The sequence below is a fragment of the Mustela putorius genome, unplaced genomic scaffold (genome assembly GCF_011764305.1).
Source record: "Mustela putorius furo isolate JIRA1106 unplaced genomic scaffold, ASM1176430v1.1 tig00003834_pilon_pilon_pilon, whole genome shotgun sequence".
NCBI classification, from domain to species: domain Eukaryota; kingdom Metazoa; phylum Chordata; class Mammalia; order Carnivora; family Mustelidae; genus Mustela; species Mustela putorius.
This window is the reverse complement of record NW_025421987.1, coordinates 128,205,805-128,222,184: the sequence shown is the minus strand read 5'-3', so window position 1 is coordinate 128,222,184 and position 16,380 is coordinate 128,205,805. Positions and strand designations below refer to the sequence as shown.

Genomic DNA, 16,380 nt, shown 5'->3' with positions numbered 1-16,380 from the left:
GATTGGGAGGGAGACAAACCATAAGTGACTCTTAATCTCACAAAACAAACTGAGGGTTGCTGGGGGGAGGTTGGTTGGGAGAAGGGGGGAGGGTTATGGACATTGGGGAGGATATGTGCTTTGGTGAGTGCTGTGAAGTGTGTAAACCTGGCGATTCACAGACCTGTACCCCTGGGGATAAAAATATATGTTTATATAAAAAATAAAAAATTTAAAAAATTTAAAAAAAACCAACGTCATAATTCTGATGTGTTTTTAGCTGGTTCTAATAACTTTTAGAGCTGTTTATAAGAGTCCAATTACAAACATTCATTTTCTTCAATGATGCACATAAAAGATTCAACCATTAATTATTAACCTTTTTTTTTAAGTCAAGGTAAATGTACTGGGAACAGAGAATAAAATCCACCCCAAAAATCTTTACTAACTAGACTTTGATTTTGGCATGACCCATGTTTCACATTTCCATATTCAGTTCATTGTCCCTCAAACTCCCACCTCCTCATGACCTCTCCTGCTGCCCTGGTGTTGTTTTGTAAAATGAGTGACACACTTTCATGTTAAAGCATTACTATTTAAAAGAAGGCTTGTAAAGAGGGCAATAAAGTATGGGCATTCCGGTCATTGATGGGTAAGAACAATTTTCTAGAGGGGTTGCTTTCTGACACCAGTCACACTCTACCGTGTAAGGGAATTTGTTCCTATTCAGATTAGAACTAGCAGCTCTGAACAACAACCAAATACTATTAAAAAATTTATCATGGAGTGCATGGGTAGCTCACTAGGTTAAGCAACCAACTCTTGATATTGGCTCAGATCATGATCTCGGGTCCTAGGATCGAGCCTCGAGCTGGGCTCTAGGCTCAGAGGGAGTCTGCTTGAGGATTCTTTCTCTCTCTGTGTCTCGCTTTCCCTCTAATCCTCCCCCGGTCTCTCTCTAAAATAAATAAATAAATAATTTTAAAAAACACATGCCACTATATTGCAACCACCTTAAGATAAAGATGTAAGAAGTAATGGCAGAAAACACACCTGCAGTTTTGGGAGTCTTTCCCAAGGCTACCTGAGTTCAAACACTGAACGTCAGAATTATAGGGTGGAGGGGGGTCTACTGTTAGAAAAGGTGATGATGCTGTAGTTTCTATTTTGATGGCTCAGAGGCTTTTATGCTCACCACTGCTGTGGGGATTCTAGGGCTGAGTTTTTATATTTTGCAGTTACTACAAGTACAGCAATTTTCCCAAAACAGAAGTCCTTGGGCAATGTTACCTGCCCTTTTGTGTCCTTTCCTGACAATCTAAGGCAGAGTATGGGTTATTTCAGGAATATAGGCTGCCCAATGAAGGTCAGGAGAACTCCTGCCAAGAAGAGGTCAACTTCTAGAAAGAAATTCAAATGACGTAATTTTAAAGCAAGCGAGTGAGCCATGTCATTACCACCTGCTAGAATGTGCTGGCTTAAGCAGGGCAGGAGAGCAAGGGTACAGAGAAACTCCTTGGATAAATTTGTACTTGAATCTATGTCCTACCAGATGTAGTCTATTCTTGGTTATTCTAAGGAAAGGCAGAAAATATACTGCATTTGTTAGCAATTAGCTTGCTTTCCTACACAAATATTAATCAAATCCCTCTGCTGCACCAGACCCCAAAGTAAAGCTGAAAAGAAGGGACATCTAACCAAAGAGCTAAAAGCTGAGGAACACTCAAGCAGAGGGAGGAAGAACACGTTCTAGACAGAGGCAAGGGAAATCAAAATACATTTATTTTTTTTTATTTATTTTATTTTTTTTTTATTTGACAGACAGAGATTACAAGTAGGCAGAGAGGCAGGCAGAGAGAGAGAGAGAGAGAGAGGAGGAAGCAGGCTCCCTGCTGAGCAGAGAGCCCGATGCGGGACTCGATCCCAGAACCCTGAAATCATGACCTGAGCCGAAGGCAGCGGCTTAACCCACTGAGCCACCCAGGCGCCCAAAGTACATTTAAAGAACTGAAAAAACTTGGGGTACAGAACACAAGAGTAGGGCAGAGAGAGCCAAGAGATGCAGACAACAAACACATGGTTCTGTAAGTCTGTTAAGAAGTTAGAATTTACCCATGAATAGTGGGGGATCATTGATGTGTTTTAAGTCAATGAGTGACAAGATGAGTCTTGCATTTTAGAGAAAGCATGCTGCTTTCTCTAAAGCGTGCTGCTTTCAGGGCAAGAGCCTCAGAAATCTCATGGAGAAGGCCACTGGGACCCTTCAAGCACAAGATGGTGGTGGGCTTTATGATACTGTGCATGGGAGTGAAGAGGAAGACAGTCTGTTGCGTTTTAGTGACTTGACGGAATAGGGCAGGATGGCAAAGGAAAAGAGGCCAAGAGGATGCCTGCATTCTTGGCTGGGCAACTGAGCGGGTGAATTTCCTTCTCTGACACAGGACACAAGAAGAGAAACAATTTTAAAAAGGTGATTATGGGTTTGTTTTAATCCTGTTGTGTTTGAGGTGTTTATGGTGTATCCGGTGGAAATGGCGAGCAGCCAGACGGACAGTGGTTAGCTAGAAAGAGGGATATCCCTATTAAATCGGGCAGTAACTTCTTAGAGCAGCTTCTTAGTAAGAACTAGCAAGATGCCCAACCTCTTGGGTTTGACCTGCAAACAGACTACTCAGTACCTCTGGCCTCCATCACCATTGACCATAATCACCATAAACCATCACCAGATTTCAGGCTGCTAACTACAAAGAGAAAGAACAGACATGTCCAAGTTCATTACTATGTAAAGAGAAAAATCTACTAAGAAATTAGAAAGTAGAAAAAAAAAAAAGGAACTTTTCCCCCTATACTTAGTGGGGCACAATTTTTTACACTGCACGGTGGCATCAGAAACATGAACTGGTACGGATCATGTTGATACAGGCCTAAATGTTGCTCCTGGCAGAATCATTAGTTGTTTGGGAGAAGGCTCAGGTCCCCACTCCTCTAGCACAGGAGGGAGCTCACTTTCTGGGGCTCAGTAAGGACTACCATCCCGACCTGACAGCACAGAGTCTGCACAGGGCCATCTTCTCAATGGCCAAGGAAGGCACGGCTAACAAGAAACATATAAAACAGGCTACATACAGCAGCTCAGACCAAATGAAGAAAAATTTTTAAAAACAATGATCTCTTCCAAGTTTGAAAATGTTTATTTTAATTGAGGGAGAAGGAGGCTGAAGACTAATTTCTTATAGCAACTTTATCTAGTTATAAAACTCATGTAGGATATAAAGCCTAGCTGCTCATTTCTTCTTCCTAAATAAAATATTTAATTCAAACACTTACCTTGCTGTATTTTTTTTTTTAGGAGACATGGTCAATTGGTTATACCTTTTATTAACCAGATCTTATACTACGTTCCAATTGAGGGTTCAAAGATCCCCCTGAAACTAAATGGGAAGAAATCAGAGGGGTGACAAACCGTGATAGACACTTGACTCTGGGGAAAAAAAACTGAGGGTTGTGGAAGGGGAGGTGGGTTGGGGAATGGGGTAACTGGATGATGGGCGTTTAGAAGGGCAGGTGATGTGATGAGCACTGGGTATTATATAATGAATCATTGAACACTACATCAAAAACGATGTACTATATGTTGGCTAATTGAAATTAAAAAAACAAAGATCCCCCTGAAATTGTGAATTGTGCCAAGAACCCAGCATATAAATGAGTCTACACATTTTTCTGGGAAGAGGGACTAGAACCCTCACATTCTTAAAGCAGTTTACATTCAAAACAGACTAAGAATCACTATCTTACATCTATCTTCCACTATGGTTCTACTACAGCTATAGTAAAAATATAGGGCATAAATTAGGGGTTGATAGGTTTTCTCTTCTCTTAAGAATATATTTTCTTTCGGAGGACCATAATCTGTAAAGAACCTCAAGAGCTAAAAGTTCATCCACCTGCCTTTGGGTGAAATAGCTCCAAAATTATCCAAGTCAGATGAAAACGGAAAGTCTGTTTATTTCTCCCTATGGGAAAGCAATTCCAACACCTCATTCTGTAACCTATTACATTTTTTAACGACCACTATAAAATTTATCTTTGGTCTGTATGTGCTCTGGTTTAAGTCCTAAATGGCCTTATTACTATTTTTCTTCACTTTATACATGGCTATAAATATGTGTTAATCTTTTCCAGAGAAGATATATTGCAATGTTCTTGTCACAGGCCATTTTTAAAACCAGTGACTTTGGTGATCGGTGTGTATATACACAACACAGCTCATGCACGCTAGGCTGATGTCTGGCCATATACTAGAACATAAGTGTGATCAAGTTACTAGCAACAAGAATTCAGAGTCTCAGAGAGCTGGGGAAAGTCTCTCAGATGACACAGTGCAGGAAGAAGAGATTCTCCTGCTGTTTCTGTTGCTCAGAGGTGTGAATGTGAGGCAGAGATCCAACTTAACCAGGAGCCCAGAATGTGTGGCTGCCTCGGCAACCTACAGCCCTATACTGACCTGTGATTATGTTCCTGTTGCCCTCCCCAAGGCACACTGTACACTTCAGCCCTCCCATGTACACTGGCTATCTGACGCTGCCACCCCCGTTCATCTGTCTCTTGCATATCTTTGTTTCCTGTAGGTAGTCCTCTCTACATGACACTGGGCACCTCAGGCTTCCTACCACCATGGCGCCCTGTTCCTCTGTTGCCTGCCCACTGACTAGGAGTCATCTGCACCCCAAAGGGTTATATCCTGCTTTCCAGGGGACAGTGGACCCACTCCAGCCTAGGCTACCCAGCAAATTTGTCTACTGTCCCATGGGCTGCCTTCCCCAATAAGGTGTGACCCACAGTCTCAGTGTAGGGGTGGCCCGGATCAAGTCTGTCCTTACTTGAGTACTCTCAAGCAGCTTTAGGGTACCTTAAAAAGTTCTTTTTAAATCTTATGCTTACTCTTTTTTCATAGCAAATGATGTTTTATATTAAAATTCCCCTATTTAAATCACCATGTGGTTTCTCCCTTCTGATTGGACCCAGACTGAAATAATCACAAAGAAAACTTATTCTTTGATTATACTCATGGATAGTATTTGCTAAAAGTACATCTCCTACTCTTATTTTTCCTTCCAGTTTAACTATATTGTGGTTAAAGGATGTAGTATATGTAATTCCAACTTCCTGGAGTTTATTGATATCCTTTTAACATAATGCATGGCCAACTTTTTAAAGATGTTTCTGGAAAACTGAAGTTAGAGTTTCTGTTTTTAGGGTACAGAGATGGACCTATTTCTCTTAGCTCAATCTTATTAAAATATTTATGCCCTGGGGGCACCTGGGTGGCTCAGGTGCTAAACATCTGCCTTCAGCTCAGGTCATAATCCCAGGGACCTGCGCTTGAACACCACATCAGGCTCCCTGCTTGGTGGGGAGACTGTTTCTCCCTCTCCCTCTGCCTGTTGCTCACCCTACTTGTGATCTCTCTCTCTCTGTCAAATAAATGAAATATTTTAAAAAATTTATACCCATTATATAGGAGTCAGCAAAATTTTTCCGTGAAGAGCCAGACAGTAATAGAATATAGACTTGTGAGCTATAAGGTCTGTGTTGTAATTCCTCAACTCCTACCAAAGAGCAAAACAGCCATAGACGATATGTAAACAAGTGGTCTGTGTGGCTGTATTCAATAAAACTTTATTTACAAAAATAGGCAATGTGGGGATGGGGAGAGGGCAGTTGGGTGGCTCTGTTGGTTGAGCGTCTGACACCTGATTTCAGCTCAGGTCATAATCTCAGGGTCCTGGGATGATCCCTGCAATAGTCTCCATGCTCAGTGGCGAGTCCGCTAGAGATTTTCTCTCTCCTCCTCTCCCTCTGCCCCTCAGAGCATGTACTCTCTCCTCCTTAAATAAATAATCTCTTAAAAAATAATGAAATTAAAAAATAAAAACACTTCACAAAAAAGCAGTGGGCCAAAGTTAGCCCATAGGCCACAGTTTATCAACCCCTGTCCTACATCATTATTTTTAACTACTTGGTCTGTAAAGCTATGAGAAAGAGGAGTTATATCTCTCAACACTACTGTGTTTTTTGGATTTCCTCCTAGGTGTTTTTGGTTCTTTGTTTATAGAGTTCTATGATCTAATATTCAACACAAAAAGGTTCATAGCTATTAGGTCCTCATGTGAATTTTATTCCTCATCACTGTAGAATCCTCTCTTTGTTCTGAAAAGTTTTTTGTACATTAAAACTTATATGAATATTAAAAATATTTAGAACGAAAATATAAAATAACAATAAAATTAAGATCAAAGAGAAGTTTAACAACAAATCCAAATGGAATAAATTTACCCATTAAAAGAAAGCCAATCTGAGCATGTGGCAAACATGAAAGCCTGGTCTATAAGATGGATGTGCAAAAGAGTGTCCTGGAAGTTTTACCTAGGGATTCTCCATCTGCCTTTCCTTTTTTTTTTTTCTTTAGATTTTATTTATTCAAGAGAGAGAAAGAGAGAGCATGGGGAGGAGCAGAGCAGGAGGGAGAGGAACAAGCAGACTTTGTGCTGAGCACAGAACCCAACAGTGGGACTTGATCCCAGGACCCTGAGATCATGACCTAAGCTGACACCAAGAGTTAGACACTCAACTGACTGAGCCACCCAGGCATCTCTGCATCTGTCCTTCTTAAGAAAGATCCTCTTCATCTATCTTTTTAAATCTTTTTCTCTATAAATGTAATTATTATCCAGTGTGTCATATGTTGCATCAATTTATATATATGTCTGTGTGTGTGTATATACATATGTATATACATTTTTTAATTTGATGTCATTTGAGTCTCTTACAGAAGAGAGTCTAGTTTGTGTTTGGCTTTCCTCTGTTCACTGGAGCCTCATCTGTTTCCTGGCCTTAGCCCAAGATGAGAGCTGGTTATCTGGTTCAGCCCTTATTCTGAGCTAGAACAGTTAGCATTCTATTTTCCATGTAGCTTCATGCAAAAGATATTCTACACCAACTATCCTTCCACTCTGGGGCTGGGGAGTGTTCCCTTACCTCACTGTGAGCCCACAGACACTTTTTTTTTTGTGACTGCTCAACTCCACATGTGCCATTATTTAATATAACCCAGGATTGATGGATTTTCCCCTCTTTCTTTCTCACTCCATTGAACCAAACCTTTATTTGCTAAACATAATTAAGTCTAAGGAATTATTCATGCAAACTGCATTTGCCTTCCTTTCAAAGCCACAGAGCAGAAAAAGACAAATCCTAGCAGTTTGAGAACCAAAGGTCTGTCTCTGTGAAGAACCAGATCTAAGGTCGCGAGGGTTACAGGGACCCCAATCCTTGGATCCTCAAATCTAGAGAGGTATTCAGGAGCCTTCATGGAATTTTATCAACGCACCCTCTGACTGGCTGCTCTATAGGAATCACGTGTCTAAGCACTGGGTCCTCTTCAAGTTTGGGTAAAATTGAGTTGGTCCAAACTCGAAGTTTCTGCTGGGCTCTTTCCATATATTCGGTGGCCTTGTGTGGTTTTACCTGCCTTCATTTAGCTTTACTTATTTCCTTCTGTCTTTGTGGAAATTTAGAGGAATACGATCTAGGTCTACGTGCCTGCTTCTGCATTCCTCAGGAGTCCTGCATGCCAAGCACAACTCTAAAACATCTTTTGGAGAGAGAACTGGTCTCCATAATGATTTCTCCTTCCTTCTTCGAATTCATTTCTCAAATTTTCTACCTCCCATTAAGATGGCTTTGAGATTCTGACTTAAATACCTATTGAAATGAATGCTAAGCCATCTAGCTTTAAAATAAAGTAGAAATTTAGTATTTCTAGGCCAAATAATCTTCTGAAATTCCTTTTGGTTCCAGCTTTGAAAATAATTAAATTGGCATAGAAATTGAAGGCATCACGAAATTCAAAGAAAATGACTTTCACTTCAGCACTGTTCTGAAAGATGCACAAACAGTTGGGCCCTTACCAGTGGAATGAGCAGGCTAATGAGGTCTGTCAGAGGTTTGCTGAGCAGCAGCAGGTCCTCAGCAGCCTGAGTGTCCCCTCCTGAGCCAGACTTCTGCGCCTTGAGGGGAGAGAAAAGAAGGGAAGTGGTGTGTCGGAGATTTGTCAGTTTGGCCAGAGGAGACAGATCAGGAGAGGAAAGGAGCCTAGGAAGTAATCCCCCGCAACCCCCTGAGGAGAGGTGAGGCCTTGTTATAACAGGACAAAGAGCTCACACAGGGCCACTGCCACCAGCTCAGGCCACAGAAGCCAGATTGGACAGCCCACAGATAAAGCAAGACCAAGGCTGTCCTTGAACGAATGTTGATGTTCATGTACTGTGGAGGGGACTCTATCTTTCCAACCATGCTGAGATGAGGGGCTGCTACCCCTATCTTTTGGGTGAGAAAACTGAAGTTGAGAGAAGTTAAATAGTTTTTCAAAAGCCCCACAGATAATGAGTGGCAAAGCCGGACTCGAAATTACATATGCTCACTTCTCATGGGCATTTTGATGCACATTACCTGATGTATACCATCATCGTGTAATTCTGCTATGCTCTCATTCTCTGTTTGCATCTGCATGCTTGAACAACATTTAGAATAGCTGTCCAACATACCAGGGCACAGAGAGGCCTCAGACACAGGCCTACATTGCTTAGGAAGAATGCGCTGAAATTGCCCTGGAAAAAGGAAATAAGAATTGTGTGGCTCTACTCTTCAGTGTGTCTGCTCTCAGGAGTTTTATGGGACTGTCTAATCTCTCTTATAAGGGGTGAATAATTTTATACTGAAAAAAGGCACTATCATGTTTGCTACAATATATACACATTCCATTCATATACCTCCTCTCTGTTAATTTCACTCAGAAGAAACCAAACTACTTGCACGTCATAACCTCTGCCTTCACAGTAGGCTGCAGAATGCCTGCCTCAGGTTATCAGCCTGGACTCCAGAACCCTTCTCAGGAAGGCCCAGTTCCTTCTGGACAGAATTTAAGTGGCCTGCTTTATCTGGCTCAGAGGGGCTTGACTGAAAAAGTAGACGCCTGCCTTTTAACAACTTATACCTCTCTATGGCTAAGGGGAATCCCCACAATCATAGCCCAGAACTTCCCTCTCCTCTCCCCTCCCCACCCTGCCCCCACCTCAGCCTTCCCAACTGATTTTACCAGAAAGGTAGAATTTCCTTCCAGAAAACAACTGTGCAGGTCTGAACCTTCCTGACTCTTGGCTGTTGATCCTGCCTTCAGAAGTACGGAGCAAGACAGAACACTGGCCTTTCCACATGAACACATTATCCTTTAGAGCAAATGGATTCTCTCCTGGGAAAGATAAGGCAGTCCTGCAAACTAGCTCCTGACTGAGAGGGGGCTTGAGGCCACTGCTTCCTTTCCACACACAAGGAAGCAAGCAGATGGAGTCACGAGAGCAAGTGCCTGCTGTGGGACTCTCCCACCAGGACATCCAGCATCCTCCATAGCCTCTAAATCCACGCAGTCCTTCCTAATTGTTACCAACAAGCATCAGGACCCTCCCCACCAGTATTCAGGTACCTCCTCCTTGCAAAGCTGCCAGGGGTTCTGGAAAGAGAAGTTCACAACCGGAATGCAGTAGAAACTCCTCTCCTTACAAAAATATGGGACTGCAATGGAAGCTCTGTGCACAGAGGGATCCCAGCAGGGATTCCCGCAGGAGAAAAAACAGAAGCTGAGCAACAATTTCAGAGACCCAAGTTCACCTCTCCGCTCAGTCTGTCTCCAAGTCCCTAATGTCATACTCCCTAAAGGCAACTTCTTGATACCCACATCTGTGGCTCACTGTATGTATTTCATAAAGGGCCTTTTCCACAGCAAAGATTCTCTTTCTGCTATGACACTGCTATTGTCCTCCCCATTCAGGCCCTCTGCTCTTGCCTCTGGTCCGCAATTCACTTGCCCCCATCACAGCCATACAGGAACTGACCCCACCCCCAGTCATCCAGTGTTCTGGACCCACCCAGTTATGGTCTAAGCAAGAGGATGGTAGACAGCACTGGGGAGTCAGCAGCAGGGTTTGAGAGAAGTGGTTGGACTTACTAGATATTTAAGGTAAAATCTACATTATCTGAGGACAGATTAGATATGGAGTATGGGGGCGCCTGGGTGGCTCAGTGGGTTAAAGCCTCAGCCTTCAGCTCGGGTCATGATCCCAGGGTCCTGGGATTGAGCACCGCATCGGGCTCTCTGCTCAGCAGGGAGCCTGCTTCCTCCTCTCTCTCTGTCTGCCTCTCTGCCTACTTGTGATCTCTGTCTGTCAAATAAATAAATAAAATCTTTAAAAAAAAAAAAAAAAAAAGATATGGAATATGAAAAAGAGAAAAGTTTTAAGGATTTTCCCAGGTTTCTAGTATGTGTAGCAGAAGGAAAGTGGCTGGCCTTGCTGGCAGCAGAATGTTTTGGGGAGGCAAATCCTGAGGTTCGCTTTGGACATGTTTGAGGGGACAATGGCAGGTTCTAGTGATTATGTAGAGAAAGTTGCTGGATTTCTAAGGATGGATTTCCCGGGAGGACTCTGGGTAGAAATATAAACTTAGTAGACTTAAACATATAAAACCTGGGAATGTCAACTTACGAGCCACCTTTAATATTAAATGGCAACACAGCATTGCTCAAAATGAGCGAAAGGAGTACAGTGTTAAAAAAAAAAAAAAGAAAAGGCTAGGCAAACACAATTCTATTTTATCTAGCAATGCTACACGAATCTAGTGCATGCAGGTAGGTACTCAAGAGAGGTTTGTTAAACATGGAGGTGGGGCATCTGGGTGGCTCAGTCAGGTAAGCACCTGCCTTCAGCTCAGGTCACAATCTCAGAGTTCTGGGATCAAGGCCCAGGTCAGGCTCCTCACTCAGTGGGGAGTCAGCTCCTCCCTCTACTCCTCCACCCCCTCCTACTCATGCTCTCTCAAATAAATAAAATCTTCTTTAAAAATTGAAAAAAAAAAAAAACATTAGGGAGGGAAGGCAGCTGTAGAGCACAACTCACAATGGTGGCACCTGAACCAGTTCAGCACTCACTGTGCTCCCCAGTTATCATCACATGGCACAATCTGGCCCCCCTCTGTAGGGTCTCACCATCTGCTTCAAAAGACAGCATGCTTCCAAATAACTGCTGAAGGCAGAGTGTGAAAGTAGAGGCAGACACAGTTTGGGTAGTGGGGGCTAACAAGAGAAGATGACATGTGACTTCATCATTTCCATGGTGAGAAGGAGGTCTACAGGAAACAGTTTGGAGAGTGGTGTTTCAGGGGCCAGGAACCATATGAGGAAAATGCACAGGAGTGAAATATCGAGAGAGGACTGTCTGGCATAGGAATGGGCAGCACGGAGGCCTGGCAGACCAGGCTAGAATGCACACTGAGGCTGGATCATTCCAAGCCCTGAATGTCTCACCAACGAATTAGAAGGCACGGATAACAAGATGTCCCTGAGGTCTGCCATGGAAGGGAGAGTCATGGGGAGGATTATGGGTGATGGCAGAAAAATCTGGCTTGTGTTCAGCAACCAGGCAGAGGGTAGCCAACGGGCATGAACAAGGGGGACACCACAGAGGAGTCAAACTGGATCATTTCAAGAGACTCTTGTCCACTTTCCAGTGTCAGCAACACCAGTACATCTGCCTAGAAACAGCAGTCTAATGGCCCCATGATCACAAGAGCAGTGGGTGAAAGTCCCCCATCACTTCACAAATGATAGTCGAGGCCCAGGCAGGAGAGTCAGGTGACCTGGAATTTGAATTGGGCTTCCCGACCCCCCAAACCCGGTTAGTTTCTCCTCTTCCACGTTCATCCTGCAGTGCCCTATACCTCAAAGCAGCTGCGGGCTCAAAGACATAAAGAGATGGCGATTTCCTCACCATTGTGTAGTGACGGTCTTCCCTCTGACACCACAAGCTCCCTGAGCGCTAACACTCTTCCTCCCTAAATCCTTGCTGAAATCTCACCTAGCCCTATTCCAGGCTACTAGGTGCAGAAGCAAACCATGAATTAATATTTCGTTAGCCTGCCAGGAGTTGCTTTAGTCAGGAACCATGGCCTGAGCAGCCTCCCACGTGCCAGGACATAGACCCGAGGAAGTCACCGTCCACAGGAAGCCTTGTGTAAATAGGACTATGAGGGGAGCACTTCTCTTCTCACTGTCAATGATACAGCGACCATTTAGTGCTTATCTTCCCTTGGCCAGGTAAATAAAAGTGCGTCTATTTACATCTACTCACATTTATCTTCTTCTCTCATGGAAGTCACACCACAACCTAGCAGAGCAGTTTTTATCATTTGTACTCTGCACATGAGGAAACCAATACTAGGTGGGTGAAGAAACTTGCCTAGGGTCATACAGGTGGAAAGGGACGTGGCTGGGACTTGCATCCAAAGCCCATCCCACACCAGTGGGCCTAGAGCATGTACTTGTCTCTGCTTCCACATCTCTGCCACACAACCCTCAGGTTAAACCAGGACCGATTTTGAATCATAAGGCATGTTGGCGGCAGGGACTGAACTCCTAATGGAGATTCTAACACCTGCCTTCCCATGGTCCCCACCTCCCTAGTACACATTTGTATATCATAGCACTCTCCTCCCTGAAAAAGAAAAGTGAAGCACTTCGCACTTCAAACACTGGCAACCCTCAATTCTGCTGCTTGGTGGTCATTCCTGCAAGAGGCAGACGAGGTTTTGAATGCCGAAGAATCTCCAGGGTAGAACGTTTATTTATATTCTTTTTACTTTATTTTTTTAAGATTTTTTTGTTGTTTTAGTTTTTTATTTTTTAAAAGATTTTTTCATTTATTTATTTATTTGAGAAAGAGAGAGAGCAAGCACACAGAAGAAGAGGGGGATGGAGAAGCTGACTCCCCATTGAGCAGAGAGCCCGATGCAGGGCTTAATCCCAGGACCCCAAGATCATGACCCCAGCCAAAAACAGATGCTAAACCAACTGAGTCACCCAGGTGCCCCAAGATTTTATTTATTTATCTGAGAAAGCAAGAGAGAGCACGAGCGGGGTGAGGGGCAGTGGGAGAAGCAGACTCTTCGATGAGCAGAAAGCCCTATGTGGGGCTCAACCCTGGGACTCTGGGATCATGACCTGAGCTGAAGGCAGACGCTTAACCAACTGAACCACCCAGATGCCCCTGGAGGATGTTTATAAATGGAAGAAGTGACCTTAGGTTTGGAAAGTACTTCTAGCTCCCTGTTCTAGAAGGATATGTCTTTGATACACATGACATTTCTTTTCCCAGCCCTTTCCCCTAATTCTGTCTCAAAGACTCTACCTCTGTCAGATTGACATGGTATATAAAGATCAAAGTTGGCAGTCAAGGCCAAAAGCGATATGCAGCAGGTATTATAGGGGGAGATTTAGAAAGATGTTAAGAGTAAAATATACAGTGGTGTGGAAGAAATGAAAAAATAAGACACAGTGATCTATTGGTACACCAGAAAATTAAAAAAACAGAATTAGAAAATATTTTGTATTAAGGAGTTTTCTTTTACACACTTGAATCTCTCTCAAAATTGCTTGTAATAAAAGGATTTCTATTGTTCTGGAATTTTTAAACTTCTGATCCTTTTTATCTACAGACTACAAAACATAATCTTTTATAGATTGATACCATCAAAGCATCTTGCAGAGTACCTATTGCTGGCATCTTAAAAAATTACCTAAAACCACTGTCAAAACTGAAATAAGAAACAACACTCTTTGGAAAAAGCACTAGAAAAGAGAGGAAAAGCAAGAAATCTGTAACACAGGATTGCATGAGTACTTAACAGTGCCTTATTAGCTTGCAATTCTTATAGATGAGCAAATAAAAACAACCAGGTAGTTTGAAGGCCACTTCCCTCTACTGGCTTTACAAGTCTGTGTTAAACACTAACTATCATGTTTACTAAGGCATCTGGAATTATTTATTAAACCACACTAGACAAGCTAAACACTTGACCAGCTGAACTGGGAATACGAGATACCATTTATCAAAATGATGAATAACAGAAACTAAACCAGAGTCTAGGGAATCATTCTTGGCTCTGTTACTAGGACTCCTGGCAAATTATCAAACAGCTTGGTTTCAACTTGAGCTTCTGCATCTCTTCAAGCCAGGAAGCTAACATTTGATGCATATACCTGTTGCAATTTTACCAGGATTTCAAATATAGCAATGAAGTCATATCAGCTGTATGCTTTCACATAATCTAAGCATCAGCAGACACAGTTGGTTAAATGAAATAGCCACATGTGGGCACCTAACACCCAACACAGAAAGTATTCAATAAAACCACATCCCCTTCCTTCTTTACAGTATGGTGTGAAGTAAATTCATTATACTTTGGGGTAAACTGGCTTTTCATAGCCACTGAACATACTCCTAGTTCTCAAAAACTGTCTTCCAATTCCATGTTATTGGTCATAAGAGAAAGTGATAAACTTTATGTGTTATACATGTATGTATATGTGAGTACCAACATGTGTGTGTGAGTTTGCATCCACTGTCTGTGCAAGCTAATTCATCCTGTTGAGGGTGGGCTTGAGTGCCATCCCTAGATAGGAAAGATGGCACACCGCTGGGCCAGCCCTAGGGAGCCTATAAGGCAAATGATCTCCTCCACCAGACTTCCCCAACTACCTCTTGGCAAGTGTTTCCTTAGGCGTCTCCTGTTTTCCTTTCAGATTGTGTCCTTGACATTGCTCACCCCAAGATGACTTCTCTCCTAGCCTCTCCCTATAGAATCATATGTTATTTTTCAAAAATAAAGACTCAGTAGAGGAAGATCAGAAAGGAGAGAACAAAAGGGAAGGGTGACGTGGTATAGGGTTGTTCAAGACATGGGAGGAGAGGCCCTGTACCTGCAGAGCCAGCCGAACAACGCTGGACATGTAGGTCAGCATGCCATGCAGAATATCGAGCAGGGAGAAGAGCAGTGCGGCTGCCGTCTCATTGTTGTTCTTATTGTCCACATCCAAGCATAGTGTGGCGGTTTCAGTGAACAGGTCACAGACGTGGCGGACCAGTCCTGAGGGTAAAAAAGAAGGGTACAACATGTCTCGTGAATTACAAAATAACGTGTCACATAAACCCAACAGAGCAGGCATGTGTGTTCTATGTTGCCTAAAGCCAAAGCAGTCCTTCAAAGGTACTCATACCAGATACCCTCAGGTACATTTTTAAAATTGCAGGTTTCCAGAATTTCTAATTTAATTTAATTTAATTTTAAAATTCCTCACTCCCAGAATCTGCTCAAGAGCCTGGAATGTGTTAAGTAAGCGCCCCGGGTGACTTGATGCAAGGGTTCCCTAAATTACACTTTGAGAAACATGATCCTACATGAAGAGGCTTCACAAGGGCAGAGGGTTTCCCTCACACTGGAAGAAAACACGTTACATATGAACATACTGTCCCCAGGTTCTCTGAAGTTCAGTTATTCACAATCCGGATCAGGCTCTACGGGCAGACACAGGGGACACAAGGATCAACAAGTATCTACAAGTAATGGGTCATTCCCAAAGGATAAAAGCAATGAGGCCATTTTTTTCCATAAAAAAAAAAAGCAAAATGTAAGATCAACTATGATTTTAAGAAATCTGATATTCAGAAATTTCCAGGTTCTATCATTTTGCTGCTGCAAACCTGGTATTAGATTAACATTGTGGTTGTCTTCAACTTTAAGTTTGATGTTGTCGGTCACAAAAAATACATTTTCACAAGTAGGAGCGTTATTGTTTACACTTAAATTGGCATTTTTATTGATACTATTGTGTAGCATTACTCTCTGAATTCATATAGATTGAATGTGGTGAAAATACAACACTCAGTGTTAGACACCTAACATGGTAAACAGGACCTTTGGCCTCGGTAGATCATCTGAATGCTCTAGAAAACTGAATCTTCTAAAATAAAATATTTTACATAGCAGATGGTGGGGGAAAGCATGGTAAAGAGCTATACAGTAAGCTGGACTTTATTGGTCTTACAATCCACTTGTCCTAAGTTTTCAGACGATCAATTGGATGGAAACTCTGCCAAGCACAGCTATCCAAGCTTTGGTATCTCTTCCAAACAATGCCATTGTCATTTTCAGTAAAGCAACTGAGTTCTCCTAGACTTAGACTTCAAAAGTAATTAATTTTGTCACTAAAGGCAGACAGAAACCAAAATTATATAGGTCTCAAAGTTGTACTCCTGTGGCAAAGAGTGGTACAAGTCACAGGGCTGAAGATAAATATACTTGAAGAGAAGGTAGAATTAACTATTGGCAAAACTGGTGATGAGGTTTGATGGCGCATATCATCAATGACACAGAGCCCAGAAAAGCAATTATTATGACACGTACATGACACCAGAAGGCATTCTCCTCTGAGTCAGGCAGCATCACTCATTC

General features: G+C 42.6%; 1 protein-coding gene across 6 annotated transcripts in view; it reads right to left on the bottom strand.

The window, feature by feature from the left end:
- Nucleotides 1-16,380, bottom strand: part of ULK4 (unc-51 like kinase 4) — a 653,086-nt gene that overhangs the window by 203,479 nt on the left and 433,227 nt on the right. For 4 of the 6 annotated variants that reach the window (XM_004754228.3, XM_013057114.2, XM_004754229.3 and 1 more), the window contains 2 exons: nucleotides 14,849-15,015; nucleotides 7,953-8,051 (listed from right to left, as the gene is read on the bottom strand). In XM_004754228.3, the coding sequence (XP_004754285.1) occupies nucleotides 7,953-8,051; nucleotides 14,849-15,015 (266 nt within the window). Of the gene's footprint in view, nucleotides 1-7,952; nucleotides 8,052-14,848; nucleotides 15,016-16,380 lie in introns of those variants that run through there. The other 2 variants (XM_013057115.2, XM_013057119.2) reach the window with 1 other exon arrangement.